Genomic DNA, 16,591 nt, shown 5'->3' with positions numbered 1-16,591 from the left:
AACCCTAAAATTAAATATCCTGACTGCATTTGAGGCTCAACAAACTCTATTATTTTTTTGCTTTCAAAGCAAATGGAGCAAAGCGCATAGGAACATAGTAATGTCACTACCCAAATATGAGAAGAGGTATAGCTTATATAGCTTCAACCGCTCTCTTCTATTACATTTGTTCATTTGTTACTTTTTAGATAGATATAAGTTAGCAATAGCATTGATATTAATCATCACTTTTAAAAAAGCCGTAACGTTCTCCGCTCCGTAACTTAATAAGGATTAACCATGCAAGTTCATTTATTTTGTAGAAAAGAAACACTAAAAAACACAAGAAACGTTGAACTGCCATGCCCTGCTTTTATTCCCTTTAACATCTTCCACATTACTGGATCCTGCAGAAGTAAAAGTATGGGTCACAAATCAATTCAAAGGAAAAAGAAATTAACAACTTTTTTTAAGAAACAAAAATAGTGGAAGTCTGAGTGAATGACCATGGTTTTCAATCTTGAAAAATCATCATGTAATGCAGAAGCAGAAAAAAGCGAGACATAAATGTGGAGGGAATAGAAATAACTCACTTGGTGCAATCAACAGAAGCAGAGATAGGGTAAGGCAGAGGAACATTGCATTTCGCCGGCAAGGCGCTCACAGCGCTATCTACAAGACCGGGGAGGTGCGCTGCGGCCGCCTTCATGCAGCTGCACGCAGCCTGTCGGTCTGGCGTGGTCGTGGCCATGCTCTTGATTTGGCCGATCCCGTCGCAGCATGCTGCAGCGGGGTCTGTTGCTTGCCCTGTCAGATAAGGCACGCACTGGCGAAGCGCCAGGTCGACGTCCATGCAGTTGATCGCCTGTGACGGCTCGATGATCATGAGATGAGCCATGGCCAGGAGGAGGAAAGCGAAGGCTGCAGATAGGGATGATGATGATGATGCTGCCATTTGACGGGCTTAGTGTGGTGAAAGAGAAGGGATGATTTTGAGACTGTAGGCGGAGATTGAAGGGTATTTATAGTAGTGGAGATATGGGCAGGGTGATGATTTTGTTTGGAGATGAGAGCATGGCAACAAGTGGAGATAACTGAAAGAGGAAGAAGGTGACTTCAGTTTGTTGTTTCTGCCTTCATGGTTCGTGCGTGTGAGATAAGCAAACTCCACGAACTGAACGGAAAAAGAAGTAGAAACGACATGAAATTCTTTACCTGACACCAATAGCGGGTTCAGACTGGATCGGGATCCTCTGATCATGCATAGTGTTTCCTAATGTTTCCTAATGCATCTATCCCCTCCATCACCCTCCATCCTCTCCAATAGGCCCACATGTGTAAAGTGAATGGCCAAGATAGAACATTAGGAAATATTAGGACACTATGCATGAGGAGAAGATCTCATTTCATTCAGACTTTCTAAAAAGTGGTATCAACTACATGATTAACAATTAAAAACTTTAGCAGTTGTCTCCAATAAGTTTTTGTATATTGAAAACAAGTACATAATCATATCATTAATGCTACTATCAAATTCATTGTTCTCAATGTATTTTTTTTTTTTGGTCAATGAACTTAAAATTTTATTCATAAACCAAAATAAGCAACGAGAAGAACATCCAGTTACCAGAGAACTGGTAAAACAAGAAGAAAGTTACAAAACCTCAAGCAAATCTATCATATGTACATGTGAACTATCATTCAAAATTCTTGTAAAAACTGAGAGTCTAATGGCTCTGAAAATCTGAGAAGAATCTCTCATTTTGCCTTGAAAAAGCCTTCTATTCCTCTCATCCCAGAGCATATATACAGTAGCTAAAAGACACATTCTTTTCAACTTCCTCAAGGGCCCTCTTCCTTTCAGATTGCAAGAATACCAACTAATGATCCTGTCCCAGCAACAAGATCTCCATCTAAATCTCATCCAATCCATCACCCTATTCCATACATCAGCCGAGAATTGGCATTCAAAAAAGATATGCTTACTTGTTTCCATTTGATTACCACAGCACAGAACACACTGATTCTGAGCTAAACTCATCATCCCCATTTTACATAATCGGTCCTTAGTGAGGAGTCTTTGATGACATGCCAACCATAGAATAAAAGAATGCTTAGGATAAAGAAAACCATCCCAAACTGTGCTAGACCAGCTGACTTTTGGCATTGGCTGAATTAAACTCAAATATATCTCAGAAAGTTTGAGTTTGTCATTAGTAAAGCAGCCCTCAACAGCATTCTTCACATTACCAATACTGCCAAATTTATTTAGTAACATATCCCTCACTCTAAGAAGTTGTCTCCATATCCAAGAATCATGTTTCCTAGCCTGAATCTCCCAAATATTTTGATTTTGCAAGTAGTTACCATGTATCCACTTAATCCATAGAAGATCTTTTTTAAGATGTATCATCCATAGAAGCTTTGTGGCAGCTGCACAATTCCAGGATTTCGCAGAAAAAACCCCCAGACCTCCTTTTTCCTTCCCCTGACAGATAGAACTCTAAGCAACCAAATGAATTTTTTGAGCCCATAAGAAATCAGAGCACAATTTATCAATTTTCTCCAAGACTTTAATTGGTAGAATACAGTTACTAATCCAAAATGTTTGAATACCCAGAATTACAGACTTGATCATTTCAAGTCTACCAGCATAAGATAGCTTCCTTTTCTGTTGCCAAAACTAAAATTGGTTATTGATTTTAGCAAGCAAACTAGAGCATTAAAGATAAGAAAGCCTTTTAGCACTTAAAGGTAATCCAAGATACTTCACTGGCAGCACACCCTCTGGGAATTTCGGATAGTTGCAAAACTAAATTTTAATCCTATCATCAACATCTCCAAAATGTGCAGCACACTTGCTGAAATTTGCTTCCAGGCCAGAGACTAACCCAAACTCATGAAGACAAGCATAGATTTTCATAATAGAATTCATGTCAGCTTTGCAAAACAGTAACAAATCATCGGCAAATATAAGATGTGTTATCTTCAATCTTGAGCACTTAGGGTGGTATTTAAACAACCTATCATCTTTCAGAGTGTCAAGCTTCCTTGATAAAAATTCCATTCCAATGACAAAAAGGTAGGGAGAAAGAGGATCCCCTTGCCGTAGTCCACGTGCACCATGAAAGTAACCATGTAAACCACCATTAAGGACTAAAGAAAACTTTGGAGTGGAAATACACTCCATAATCCAACTAATCATGACATTAGGAAATCCCAGACCAATCAACATAGCCTTAATAAAATCCCAGCTAATGGTGTCAAAAGCTTTCCTTAAATCAATATTCAAGATTGCTCTGGGTGAGATATTCTTCCTACCATATTGCTTTATGAGTTCATGGGCTAACAAAAAATTACTGGAAATAAGCCTTCCCTTCACAAAAGCACTTTGTGCATCATTTATAAGGTATCCCATAACTTTCTGCAATCTGTTGGCCAGAATCTTAGAGATGATTTTGTATATAACATTACAGCAAGATATAGGCCTAAAATCTGCAGCTGTATTTGGGTTAAGAGACTTGGGCACTAGGGTAATGGTTGTGGTGTTAAAAGTGCCTAGAAGCTTACCCGACAAGAAGAATTCTTCTACTGCCAGGAATAAGTCCTCACTGATAATACTCCATGCAGCCTAGCTTGAAGAAAACAGCATTGAACCCATCAGGGCCAGGGGCCTTACTGTCAGCTATTAAGAATAGAGCCTGTTTAATCTCATCTCTGGAAACAGGAGAACTTAAATCTCTCTGTTGAGCAGAGTTCAAAATAGGGCCATTTGAAATAATATTAGGATCAGTAGCAATTGTGCCTTTAGCATTGCCCAAAAGTTTCTTGAAATATTGAACAAACTCTGCAGTAATCTCAGACATGTCAGTTAACCTTGTGCCATTCTCAGTATACAAAGATAGAACTCTATTTTGATGCCTCTTAGATTTCATAACTGAATGAAAAAGTTATGTTCCTTTGTCAGCATGCAAACCCCATTTAATGTTAGCCTTCTGTCTGTAAAAAGAATTCTCACATTCCAGTAATTTAGTGTAGTTTGATATACAAAATTTTTCTTTTGATATCAATACTGGATTGAAGAGGTCAGAATTTAACTGCTCTTGAACATCCCATAATTCTGCTTTTGCTCGTTGCACTTGTTGACTAATATCCATAAAGTTCTTCTTATTCAACTCTTTAAGCAAAGGTTTAAGATTCTTGAGCTTAGAATAAAATTTGTACATGTTGTATCCCCTGACATTGAAGCTCCAAGCAGACCTCACCACTTCCAGGAATTTAGGGTGCTTTGTCCACATATTAAAAAACTTAAAAGGCTTTTTACCCTCAAAATTATCATCACCAATAGTTATAAGTCCTGGAGAATGATTTGAATAGAGAGGCATCAAATACTCAACCCGACTTGTGGTGTAATTGAGAATCCAATCCTCATTTACCAAAGTCCTATCAAGCCTAGACCATACTCTTGTGTCAGCATTTTGCTTGTTACCCCATGTGAAAAAATAGCCAGTAGTTTTTATATGAGCCAGCTTACTAGCTGCAACAAAGCTTTGGAAATCATCAGTATCAGTGTTAGTTACTGGAGCACCCCTAATTTTCTCATCACTACTAGTTATAGCATTAAAATCTCCACCCACTAACCAAGGACAATCCACATTCATTTTGAAAGATAACAAGTCCTCCCATAAAACTTTCCTACCATCACTATGATTCAAAGCATAAACTGCAGTGATTAAACATGACAATTTCCCATCCTTGGATTTAACATCACATGTAATATATTGATCAGAAGTTTTAACCTCCTGAACTGAAAGTATGTCACTATCCCATAGAATCCATATTCTAGCTTTATTTGCCATATGTATGTTAGATAACCACTTCCAATCTTTAGCAACTGTATTTCCAATAGTCTGCAATTCCCTCCAGCTAGTTTTGTTTCTAAAAGAGCTAAAAAAACTATTTTATACTCTTGAATAAATTTTCTCACTATCCCATGCTTAGAGGGCAAGTTAAACCCTCTAATATTCCAAATGGCCAAATGCATTTATAGGGATTTCCCCCCTCTATCAGAAGTAGAGGGATCCAGATCAAAAATCTGATGATCAAGAGTAGAGAAATTGATACCAAACCTTTTAGCACCACTAGCTCTAGTGACAGTAGTAAAACCAGAGATATTGACAGTAGGAGAATTAGCTTTTTGTTTAAGCCTTTCTTTGGAGCACCCTTCTTGAACAATACCAGAATCATTCTGTGCATGTTTACCATAAAGTACACATTTGCCAGTAAAACTCGCAGAACCAGCCATATTAACATGTTCCTGCTCACTTCCAGCCTGAACAGAACCAAAACATTTTGCTGATGCATGCATGAGTTTTTAGGATCCATCTGTGCAAGTTTCTCATGATGTGCATGTTTGCCAGGATACTACACAGAACCAGGTACAGGAATACTACCAAACTAAATAGAATTAGAAACAATCTGTGCACATTTTTCCAATTGTGCATGTTTGTCAGTAGCCTTAGCCAATCCAACAACAGGATCAGGCTTCCTGACAGGCACACAAACCTTTCTAGCAATATTTTTCCTACATTAAAGAGTATCATGTCCAACCATTTTGCAAATGGAACACCACCTTGGCTTAAATTCATATATAACCTTCTGGCAGTAGCTATTACCATTTGGCCCTTGAATTTCAACCATATCAGGCAAAGGTTCTTTAAGAGGCAAATCAACTTCCAATAGCACCCTAGCATAACTCAGCCTCTGCCTTGTAGCAGTGAGCTTGTCAGTAGTGATAGGGCAGCCAATTAAACTTGCAACCTTGCTTATACCAATGGAGCTCCATAGATTCAATCTCAAATTAGGAAATTGCACCCAAATAGGATATTTTTGGTCCTGAATTTTCTCAATATCAGTGTCAATTGTCCAGGGTTTAAGAACTAAAGGACGTGCCCCAAAAAACCATGGACCAGCTTCAAGTATCTCTCTCATATTACTTTCATGTTGAAAGTCAAACAAGAAAATACCCGGCTTAAGTAAAAATACTTTTGGAATTGAGATTTTACCCCACAATTTAGTAACAAAGGACTCCATGGCTTTAAATCTAACATTCATCCCAATAACATGCCCGATTAATGCAAATTTCCAAAGATTTTTCCCCTCATTACATTCATCTTCATTAAATGTAACCATGGTTTTTTGAGAGGATGGAACAAAATTTAATGCTAATCCACTTCCAGCTTTTCTATTGTCTAAAAATAGGCTAACAAAAGATTTCTTAATTCCCTGTTCTTTTCTATCAAGAATCTTAAGATCGTCAACTTTATTATCCAGATCCATAACTTTTCCCTGAGATGTTTCATACTGCTTACCTTCATCAATGTGATCAGCTACACTCAGATTTTCATTCTGCTGAACAACATCTCTACCAACATCCAAGAAAGGATCCACAGGTAATTTAGATTCATCTTCTTGTTCAACAACATCAGCCCAAGATTAGGGAGACTTACTTAACTGATGAGAGATCTGCTGACCAGCATCCATCTGAGGAGGCGGATCTGACAACGATCTCGTCCTAGCAAGAATTTCTTCCATAGACATCTTTCTCTTTGCGCCCTTAGGACCTGTACTCTCCATCTCCTGAGATGCACTCTCTATCTCCTGAGATGACAAGAAATTCACTGTTTCATCCAATCTAGATCCAGAGCTCGCCGAGATCCCAATCGATGAAGGATATACGAAAATAGAATCCCTAATCTCCTTAGTAAGAGCTCCCTTCCCCTTACTTCCACTCATCTTCTTCCTCGATCTCGCCATTGAAATCTAGGCGGAGAGGCGCACAATAGCAGGAAGAGTCGCCCACTAAAATGCGCCTTTAGACATCCCGCCCAACTCACACGCGCTTAATCCTTTCTCAATGTATGTTACTAATCACGAGATCCAAATATATCATAGTGTATGTATGTCACAAATCACGGGTTTCCTAGTTCGGACCTTGAATTGCACAATGAGTTTTTTAGTGGGTAAATATCAAAAAAATCAACTTCACTCTTAAACACTAAAAGTTTATGGGGGTTTCTGAGGAAACCCAAATCTGAGAGGGATTTCGTAAAATGTACCCCTTTTAGAATGTGGTTCACGCATTCTTAGAGATCCTTTGGAAAAACAATGAAAGTTCAAGGGGTTTTTCTAGAGAACCCAAACTTAAGAGGGGTTTCGTGAAATGTACCATTTTTAGTTGGGTTAACAAATTAGGTTCTTGGTCCATCTTCACCAAACTGGGGTCACGTGAACCCACTTTGGTCAAGAGGGATTTGCCACTGCTTTACACTCTATTTGGATAATGGTGAATGAAGGACAAAGAAAGGCGGAAAAATGTTCATTTTGTTTGAGAATTTTTTGAAAGGAAATGTAGGTGAAGGAAGATGATAAAATTGTTGGATTTAAATCTAATTAAATCTATTTGTGGGCACATATAATTAATCTGTGTGTATTGCTATTCTTCAGGATAACCCACTAAAGTGATCAATTGATTTGGGTTAATGGGTATTTAAATAAATCATGGGGTTATATGTGCAGATACCAGGTTGTAATTGTAATTTGATGAGGGGCCAAATTACAAATGTACAATACCTATATATATGGGGTTATGGTCCCTAATGTAGGGTTAGCCACTCTCATGCTCTTATCCCCATCTAAAGAGATATTAAGGAGAGAAACCCTAAGATTAGAAGATCCAAAACCCAACTCAAGTCCAATCTATGGATTCAGGTATAAGCTTCTGCTCTTAATGTTTAATCTCTATGATTTAATCACGCTTAGATCAAACAAGTGGTATCAGAGCCACCCGTGATTAATTCTTAGGGGTTTAAGTTCTTAAAAATTGGGTTTTTTGATCTTAAAAATCTATGATTTTTCTCAGAACTGTTCACGGATGAACAGTAAATTTCCGTGAACAATAATTATTTTTAGGATCTGGATCAAGAAGTTATCTTTCGATTCTGGATCTAGTTTTGAAATAAAATCGAGGAATTTTTTGATCTATTTTGTTTGGTCGTCGGTCCCGTGCTCCTCGCCGACGAAGTATCGCTGGCGGCCTCGCTTTCGACTCCGACGGCGACAGCGGCGTCAGAAAACCCTAGGGTTTCGACCTTAGGTGCAGGAGCAATGGTGGCGGCGGTTTCAGAATGAAACCCTAAGGGTTCGTGCGTGAAAACGTGCGGGAATTAAGGAGTTGGTTACCTTAATTTTTGGCGAGGCTTGAAAGCTTCAAACGAACTTCGCGTTCGTTCTAAGGTGAGCCTCGCGCTCAATTCAAACGAACTTTGCGTTCGTTCTAAGGTGAGCCTCACGCTCAATTCAAACGAACCTCACGTTCGTTCTCAGGTGAGCCTCGCGCTCAATTCAAGTCGAACCTCGTGTTCATCCTCAAGTCGAACTCCGCGTTCATCTTTAGGCGAGCCCTGTGCTCAATCCAAACGAACCTCGGCGTTCGTTCTCAAGTTGAACATCGCGTTCATTCTCAGGTCAAACCCCGCGTTCGTTCTCAAGTTGAACATCACGTTCATTCTCAGGTCGAACATCGCGTTCGTTCTCAAGTTGAACATCGCGTTCGTTCTCAAGTTGAACATCATGTTCATTCTCAGGTCGAACTTCGCGTTCATTTTCAAAACGAATCTTGCGTTCATTCTCAAGTTGAACATCACGTTCATTTTTTAAATTTTTTCAAACGAACCTCGCGTTTGTTCTTAGGTGAGTCTTGTACTCAATACAAACGAACCTCGTGTTCCAAGTCAAGAGAACTTCGTGTTCACTATGGTTAAGCCTTAGCTTTTTCATATTAAATTATGGGTCCACTTTGGTATACTTAATTTATTCAATTAAGTTATGGGCCCTAATTAAGCTATGAAAAATTCTTCTAATTCAAATTAAGTTGTTTAATTTGAATTAATTTTGGTAGTTAATCAATTATTCAAATAATATGACGCTAAGATATTAAGTTGTCTCTCATTCATTCAAATAATATGACGCTAAGATATTAAGTTGTCTCTCATTCCAAATGATTAATTGAAACAAGATGTTGCCAAAGTAACTTCTCTTGTGTAGATTGATCATGAGGGATGTCAGATGTTTGTGTGTATGTTTTCGTGTAAATATTTAATCGGCCCAAAGGAAGGTTAATATTTATTTAGACTGCATACACGTCTGTGATGATAAACATGTGACAATTATAAGGTTTACATGTGGATAGTGAATCAATCCAAAGATAGTTTCATTATTTGACATGTGTTATTGTCAGTGTTTGATTGTTGCAACAAGATATCACTTGTAATTAATATTACTGTCTAAAGACTTGATATTAATGTTGTACCAGATATCTTGGATAGGATTTGTCATTATTTAAATTTTATTGATTACTAATTATGGTTATTAATGTGAGCATTTTTTTTGTTTTTCAGCTAATGCATCTGCTGCAACAATTTCTGCTAACATCAACTCAATTCCCATGATAAATGGGACAAATTTCAAGATTTGAAAAGAGAACATATTAATTGTTCTTGGCTGCATGGATCTAGACCTTGCATTAAGAACTGAACAATCTCAACCTTTCAATACGGATAGCACTTCTGATGCAAAGAAGGAGTATGAGAAGTGGGAGCGTTCAAATCGCATGAGTCTTATGATAATTAAGCGCGGCGTTCCGGAAGCCTTCAATGAGAAGTGGGAGCGTTCAAATCGCATGAGTCTTATGATAATTAAGCGCGGCGTTCCGGAAGCCTTCAGGGACATAGAATCCGAAGGGATTACTAAGGCTAAAGATTTCCTTGCCGAAATTGAGAAGCATTTTGCAAAAAAACGATAAGGTAGAAACAAGCACGTTTTTAGCTCGCTTGATTTCGATGAAGTATAAGGGCAAAGGAAATATCAGTGAGTACATTATGGAAATGTCTCATATTGCTTCAAAACTTAAGGCACTTAAACTCGATCTTTGTGATGAGTTATTGGTGCTTCTGGTTTTATTGTCTCTTCCTGCACAATTCAGTCAGTTCAAGGTTAGTTATAACTGCCAAAAGGAGAAATGGACTCTAAATGATCTCATTTCATACTGTGTGTAAAAAGAAGACAGGTTAAAGCAAGATAAGACAGAAAGTGCTTATTTGGCTTATGCTTCTGAGGATAAGGGCAAGAAAAGAAAGAAATATAATGAAGCTGCTAAGGGTCCAATTTAGAAGAAACAACATAAGGATAATCAGGGTTGTTTCTTTTGTAACAAGTTTGGACACGTAAAGAAGGATTGTACCAAATATCACGCCTGACGTGCTAATAAGGGTACGTTCCTTACTTTGGTCTGTTCTGAGGTTAATTTAGCTTCAGTACCTAGAAACACTTGGTGGTTAGAGTCTGGTGCTACTACTCACATAAGTGTTTCTATGCAGGGTTGCCTGAGTTACCGAAAGCCAAGTGATGTTAAAAGACACATCTTTGTGGGTGACGAACAATTGGTAGATGTGGAAGCAATTGGGCACTTTAGGTTTCTATTAGGAACTGGTTCTTATTTGGATTTAAAAGATACTTTTGTAGTACCATCTTTTAGACGGAATTTGATTTTAGTTTCTGTATTGGACAAATCAGGTTATTCTTGTTCATTTGGAAACAATCAATTCAGTTTATCTTTTAATTCAAATGTTGTGGGAACTGGTTACTTAAGTACTTATGACAACCTATATTTGCTTGATATAATTACCTCTTATAATAAAACTTTGCAAGCAGAATCGCGTGGTACTAAGCATAAATTAAATAAGAAAAATTCAGCAACATTATGGTATAAGCGCTTGGGTCATATCTCAAAAGGTAGAGTTGAGCGTCTTGTGTCTGATGGCATTTTGGATTCCCTTGATTTTTCGGACTTCGACGTATGTGTTGAATGTATCAAGGGAAAACAGACCAAAGTTAAGAGATTAGGTGCCAACAGATCTTCGGATGTCTTAGAATTGATACATACGGATATTTGTAGGCCATTCCCTATAGTATCCTGGAATGGTCAACAATATTTTATATCATTCATAGACGATTACTCACGTTATGGGTACCTATATCTTATTCATGAAAAATCTGAGTCTTTGGACATGTTCAAAGCCTATAAAGCTGAAGTTGAGAATCAACTCAATAGAAAAATTAAAACCGTTAGATCTGATCGTGGTGATGAGTACTACGGCAGATATGATGGTTCAATTGAACAACGTCCAGGACCATTTGCTAGATACCGAGAGGAATGCGGAATCGTCCCGCAGTACACCATGCCGGGTTCACCTAGCATGAATGGTGTAGCTGAAAGACGAAACATGACTCTTAAGGATATGGTAAGAAGTATGATTGCTCATTCTTCTTTACCAGAGTCACTCTGGGGAGAAGCACTAAAGACAACAGCTTACATTCTGAATAGAGTACCAAGTAAAACAGTTGCTAAAACACCTTATGAGCTTTGGACTGGTCGAAAGCCCAATTTAAAGCACTTACATATTTGGGGATGTCCGGCTGAGGCAAGGCCTTATAGGCCAAATGAAAAAAAATTGGACTCCAAAACAGTTAGCAGCTACTTTATTGGGTATTCTGAACGCTCTAGGGCCTATAAGTTTTATGATCACACACTCAGGAATATTTTTGAGACGAGAACAACAACATTCTTTGAGGATGTTGAGTTTGGGGGGAGAAATAAGGTTAGAGACATTGCTTTTGAGGAGGAATTGGCTTCAGATCCAATTCATACAGTTACTCTTGACAATATTCAGGTTCATATACCTGCTATTGTTGATCAAGAAGTAAATCCGGAACCTCAAGATGATAATATTGAACAATTCCCTATTCCAGAAGAACAAACTCAACAACCTCAAGAACCAGTGCCATTAAGGAGATCCACAAGAGAAAGGAGAAATGCTATTTCGGATGATTATATTGTATTTCTCCAAGAACATGAGGAAAGTAATGGAATATTGGAAGATGATCCAATCAACTTCTCTCAGGCCATGAAAAGTTCTAACTCTCAATAGTGGATTGATGCCATGAATGAAGAGTACAAGTCTATGCAAGACAATAAGGTTTGGGAACTTGTTCCATTGCCAGAAGGTGCAAAACCAATTGGTTGTAAATGGATTTTTAAAACCAATCGGGATGCAAATGGTAATGTGGAGAGGTATAAGGCACGTCTTGTAGCTCAAGGATTTACTCAAAAGGAAGGTATTGATTATACAGAGACTTTCTCTCTGGTTTCATCGAAAGACTCTTTCAGAACAATCATGACACTTGTTACCCATTATGATCTTGAGTTACATCAGATGGATGTTAAGACTGCATTTCTCAATGGAGACATTGATGAGATGATTTATATGGTGCAACCAGAAAACTTTGTGTCAGGAGACCCAAAGAATATGGTTTGCAAATTAAGAAAATCCATCTATGGACTCAAGTAAGCTCCTCGTCCATGGTATTACAAGTTTCAATAAATAATTATCTCGTTCGGTTTTGAGATGAACATTGTTGATGACTGTGTATTATCTCGTTCGGTTTTGAGATGAACATTGTTGATGACTGTGTATATCACAAGTTCAGTGGTAGTAAGTATATTTTTCTGGTTCTGTATGTCGATGACATCTTGCTTGCCACTAATGATATAGGCATGTTGCACGAAACCAAGAGATTTCTATCAAAGAATTTTGAGATGAAAGATCTTGGGGACACCTCTTTTATATTAGGAATCCAGATACATCGAGATCGCTCTCGAGGTATACTTGGATTATCACAAAAGAGCTATATCGATAAAGTACTTAAAAGGTTTGACATGCAAGATTGCAGACCAGGAGACACCCCTGTGGCTAAAGAAGACAAGTTTAGTCTCAATAAGTGCCCTAAAGGCAACCTTGAAATTCAGGAAATGCAAAAGATTCCTTATGCTTCGGCTGGAGGAAGTCTAATGTATGCTCAGGTATGTACGCGTTCGGATATTGCGTACATTGTTGGGATGTTAGGCAGATACTTAAGCAATCCTGGTATGGATCATTGGATAGCAGTCAAAAGGGTTATGATGTATCTTCAGAAAATAAAAGATTATATGCTCACATACAGAAAATCAGAACAGCTAGAGGTCATTGGGTATTCTGATTCTGATTTTGCTGGATGTCAAGATAGCAGGAAGTCGACATCAGGCTACATTTATATGTTAGCAGGAGGATCTATATCATGAAAAAGTGTCAAACAAACACTTGTAGCTTCCTCTACTATGGCAGCAGAATTTGTAGCTTGCTATGAGACATCCAATCAGGAAATATGGCTGCGAAATTTTGTCACTGGACTGCGTATTTTGGAAAATGTGGAAAGACCACTAAGGTTATATTGTGATAATAAATCTGTAATAATGTATTCCAATAACAACAGGAGCTCAACTAAGTCAAAACATATTGACATTAAGTTCCTGGTTGTGAAAGAAAGGGTACAGAGTGGACAGATATCAATAGAGCACATTGAGACAAACTCCATGATAGCAGATCCTCTTACTAAGGGATTGCCACCCAAGGTCTTTCATGAGCACACCGCTCATATGGGTGTGGTGATATTAGAGGATATCATGATTTAGTGAGAGTTTGTAATTTTTGGTGCTTTGTGTTTGGTTGTATTGTCTGATCAGAATAAAGTACTTAGTTAAGACACTCTGTTACATTATGTTTGGTTTTGACCTCACTAAAATAGGACCAGTTGAAAATAGACATGTACTGATCATATTGCATGTAATTTTCATGCTGCACATCCATGATTGATCTATGTCGTTTGATTGTATTGGTATATGTGACCATTGATGGGTCGAGTCACGATAAATATGACGAAGGCCGCTTTGATCTTATATTGATATAGTCAATGGACGAGATTGTTCGGAAATACCATTTCAGTGATTGTGACCATTGATGGGTCGAGTCATGATAAATGTGACGAAGGCCGCTTTGATCCTATATTGATATAGTCAATGGACGAGATTGTTCAGAAATACCTTTTCAGTGATAGCAATTTTGAGTTTATAAGGTTATACACAATTTAAGGAATCATATGGTGCCCAAGTGGGAGATTATTGGATTTAAATCTAATTAAATCTATTTGTGGGCACATATGATTAATCTGTGTGTATTGCTATTCTTCAGGATATCCCACTAAAGTGATCAATTGATTTGGGTTAATGGGTATTTAAATAAATCATGGGGTTACATGTGTAGATACCAGGTTATAATTGTAATTTGATGATGTGCCAAATTACAAATGTACAATACCTATATATGAGGTTATGGTCCCTAATATAGGGTTAGCCACTCTCATTCTCTTACCCCCATCTAAAGAGATCTTAAGGAGAGAAACCCTAAGATTAGAAGATCCAAAACCCTACTCAAGTCCAATCAATGGATTCAGGTATAAGCTTCCGCTCTTAATGTTTAATCTCTATGATTTAATCACGCTTAGATCAAACAAAAATTCCCACTGATATGATTTCTATACAATTTGATTAGAGTGTAATGAAGGGGAAATTTTTTTGGGCCATAGCGATATGAATCCAACAACTAATTGAGAACATTCACCTTTATTTTATTTATTAAACTCTTAAATATGATACTATATTTTCACTGCAAGGAAATGCGCAAGTAACAAAATTTATTTTATTTGTCCTGTCCTATTTTTCCTTCTTTTGTCCTATTTTCCTTCTCTTTATTTTCCTTCTTTTGTCCTATTTTACCTTCTCTCTTTTTTTTTTTATCCCGATTAATATACTCCCAACCCAACATAGTGTTAGTGAAAACTATTGGCTAAATATCAAAAAGACCCCATTAACTTTGGAAAATTCTCATATAACCCCCCATAACTCTAAAAATGTCAGAAAAAACCCCTGCTTAAGTTTAGGGGAAATCAAATAGTTTGAGATTTTGTTAGAGTACCCCTATTTTTGGGGGGTTTTTGATAAATTTTGAAAGTAAAAGGGGATTTTCTGATAAAATCTTCAAGTTAAAGGAGGTTTTCTAACAAGCCTCATATTTAAGGGGGTTTCTGATATTTTGAAAGTTAAGAGGGGTCTCGTAATTGCCCAATGCTAAGGCGGTTTTCTGTTATTTAGTCTTGGTTTGGTAGTAAATACAAGGAAAAAAGTAAGGTAAAGTAAAGTTCAATGAGGTGCAAGACGGGATATATTCTTTGTGATTCTTATTTGGTTAGAGAGAGAGTAAGAGAAGGTACATGATTTTATAGTTCATTTTGCATCTTCTCTCTCTTTACTCTTATGTCCTTCCAAATTGGAGGGATTTTCTCTCTTTTCACTTTCTATTTTATTTTACATCTTTCTTTCCTCACCTTACTCTACTCTTCTACTTCACCTTACTCTCTGAAAACTCCCTATCAAAAAGGATTTTTAATGTTGTTCATTAGCTTACTCAATCTTCTTTCCTACCAAACTAAGCCATAGTCAAAAAGTATTTACTACATTAGTTGTGACTGATATAACCAACACAATAATTTCATTACGATGTAGAGGTTAAATCTTATTTGTGCATTGGTGTGGATGATTTTTTATTTTAAAGGAGAAAGCCATACCTGTATCTAACAATAAAACTACTATGTAGGATAATTCTATTTGCATGGTCTCATGCGCATTATGTTTCTTTTTCTTTTTCTTTTTCTTTCTTTTTGATTTTCAATGAAATGTTTTTTCATTCACCAAATGAGAAGTTTACACCAACTCTATAGAAATTTATCAAACATCTCATTAAATTTACCACCTCTCTATAGAAATTTATCAAACGTCTCATTACTCGGTCTTTTGGTCACCCCTTTTCCATTTGAGGCGCTCTAGGGAAATTTGGCCCACCCTCCCTCATAGTCATTGGGTCACCTATTTTCCATTTGAGGCATGCCACGGAATTTTGGAACATTTACTTCATATTTAAATTTGGGAACACTTACTTCATATTTATCATATTTATAACTTATAACCTCTTTAGCATTTGAGGCACGCCATGAAATATGGGAAGATTTACTTCCTATTTTTCATATTCATAATATACTAATATTAAGTAATNACCTAGGGTGTAACAAACTTAGCTACACCCACTCGTAAAATCACATGTTTGAGCGTCGATATTAACGATTAACACCGTCTATTATGAACTACATGATATCAAATGAGTGTGGATCAAATATTACATGTGTTGGGATTTTCTATCCTATAATTCAAGCAACTCAAAATAGTGAGCATTTTAGATCGTTACAGACCATTCATTTCTAGGCCACTAGATGTATAAATTAGAAATATCTTATCTATGTGATATTTTTTATCTACACGAATATCACATGTCTTGGGATTTTCTATCCTATAATTCAAACAACTCAAAAATAGCAGGCATTTTAGATCGTTACAGACCATTCATTTCTAGGCCACTAGTTGTATATACTAGAAATATCTTATCTATGTGACATTTTTTTTTTATCTCCATTAAGTTTTGGATGCATAGATCATAATGGACGGTGTTGATCGTTAATATCGACGCTCAAACATGTGCTTTTATGGATGGGTGTAACTAAGTTAGCTACA

The 16,591-nt window shown here is 37.2% G+C and overlaps 2 protein-coding genes across 2 annotated transcripts; both read right to left on the bottom strand.

Annotated features, from left to right (window-relative positions):
* LOC109843688 (non-specific lipid-transfer protein A-like) lies at positions 245-1,001 on the bottom strand. Its single transcript, XM_020412640.1, has 2 exons — positions 573-1,001; positions 245-386 (listed from the first exon to the last, which is right to left on the bottom strand). Exons 1-2 carry the CDS (start codon positions 932-934, stop codon positions 377-379), a joined length of 372 nt encoding a protein of 123 aa, XP_020268229.1. The 5' UTR covers positions 935-1,001; the 3' UTR covers positions 245-376.
* Positions 3,588-6,795, bottom strand: LOC109841815. Its single transcript, XM_020410753.1, has 6 exons — positions 6,489-6,795; positions 5,612-6,446; positions 5,455-5,563; positions 5,109-5,311; positions 3,998-4,917; positions 3,588-3,916 (listed from the first exon to the last, which is right to left on the bottom strand). Exons 1-6 carry the CDS (start codon positions 6,793-6,795, stop codon positions 3,588-3,590), a joined length of 2,703 nt encoding a protein of 900 aa, XP_020266342.1.

The sequence above is a fragment of the Asparagus officinalis genome, chromosome 5 (assembly GCF_001876935.1).
Source record: "Asparagus officinalis chromosome 5, Aspof.V1, whole genome shotgun sequence".
Taxonomy (NCBI): Eukaryota; Viridiplantae; Streptophyta; class Magnoliopsida; order Asparagales; family Asparagaceae; genus Asparagus; species Asparagus officinalis.
Note: the sequence above shows the minus strand (reverse complement) of the source record. Positions and strands in the feature narration are given on the sequence as shown.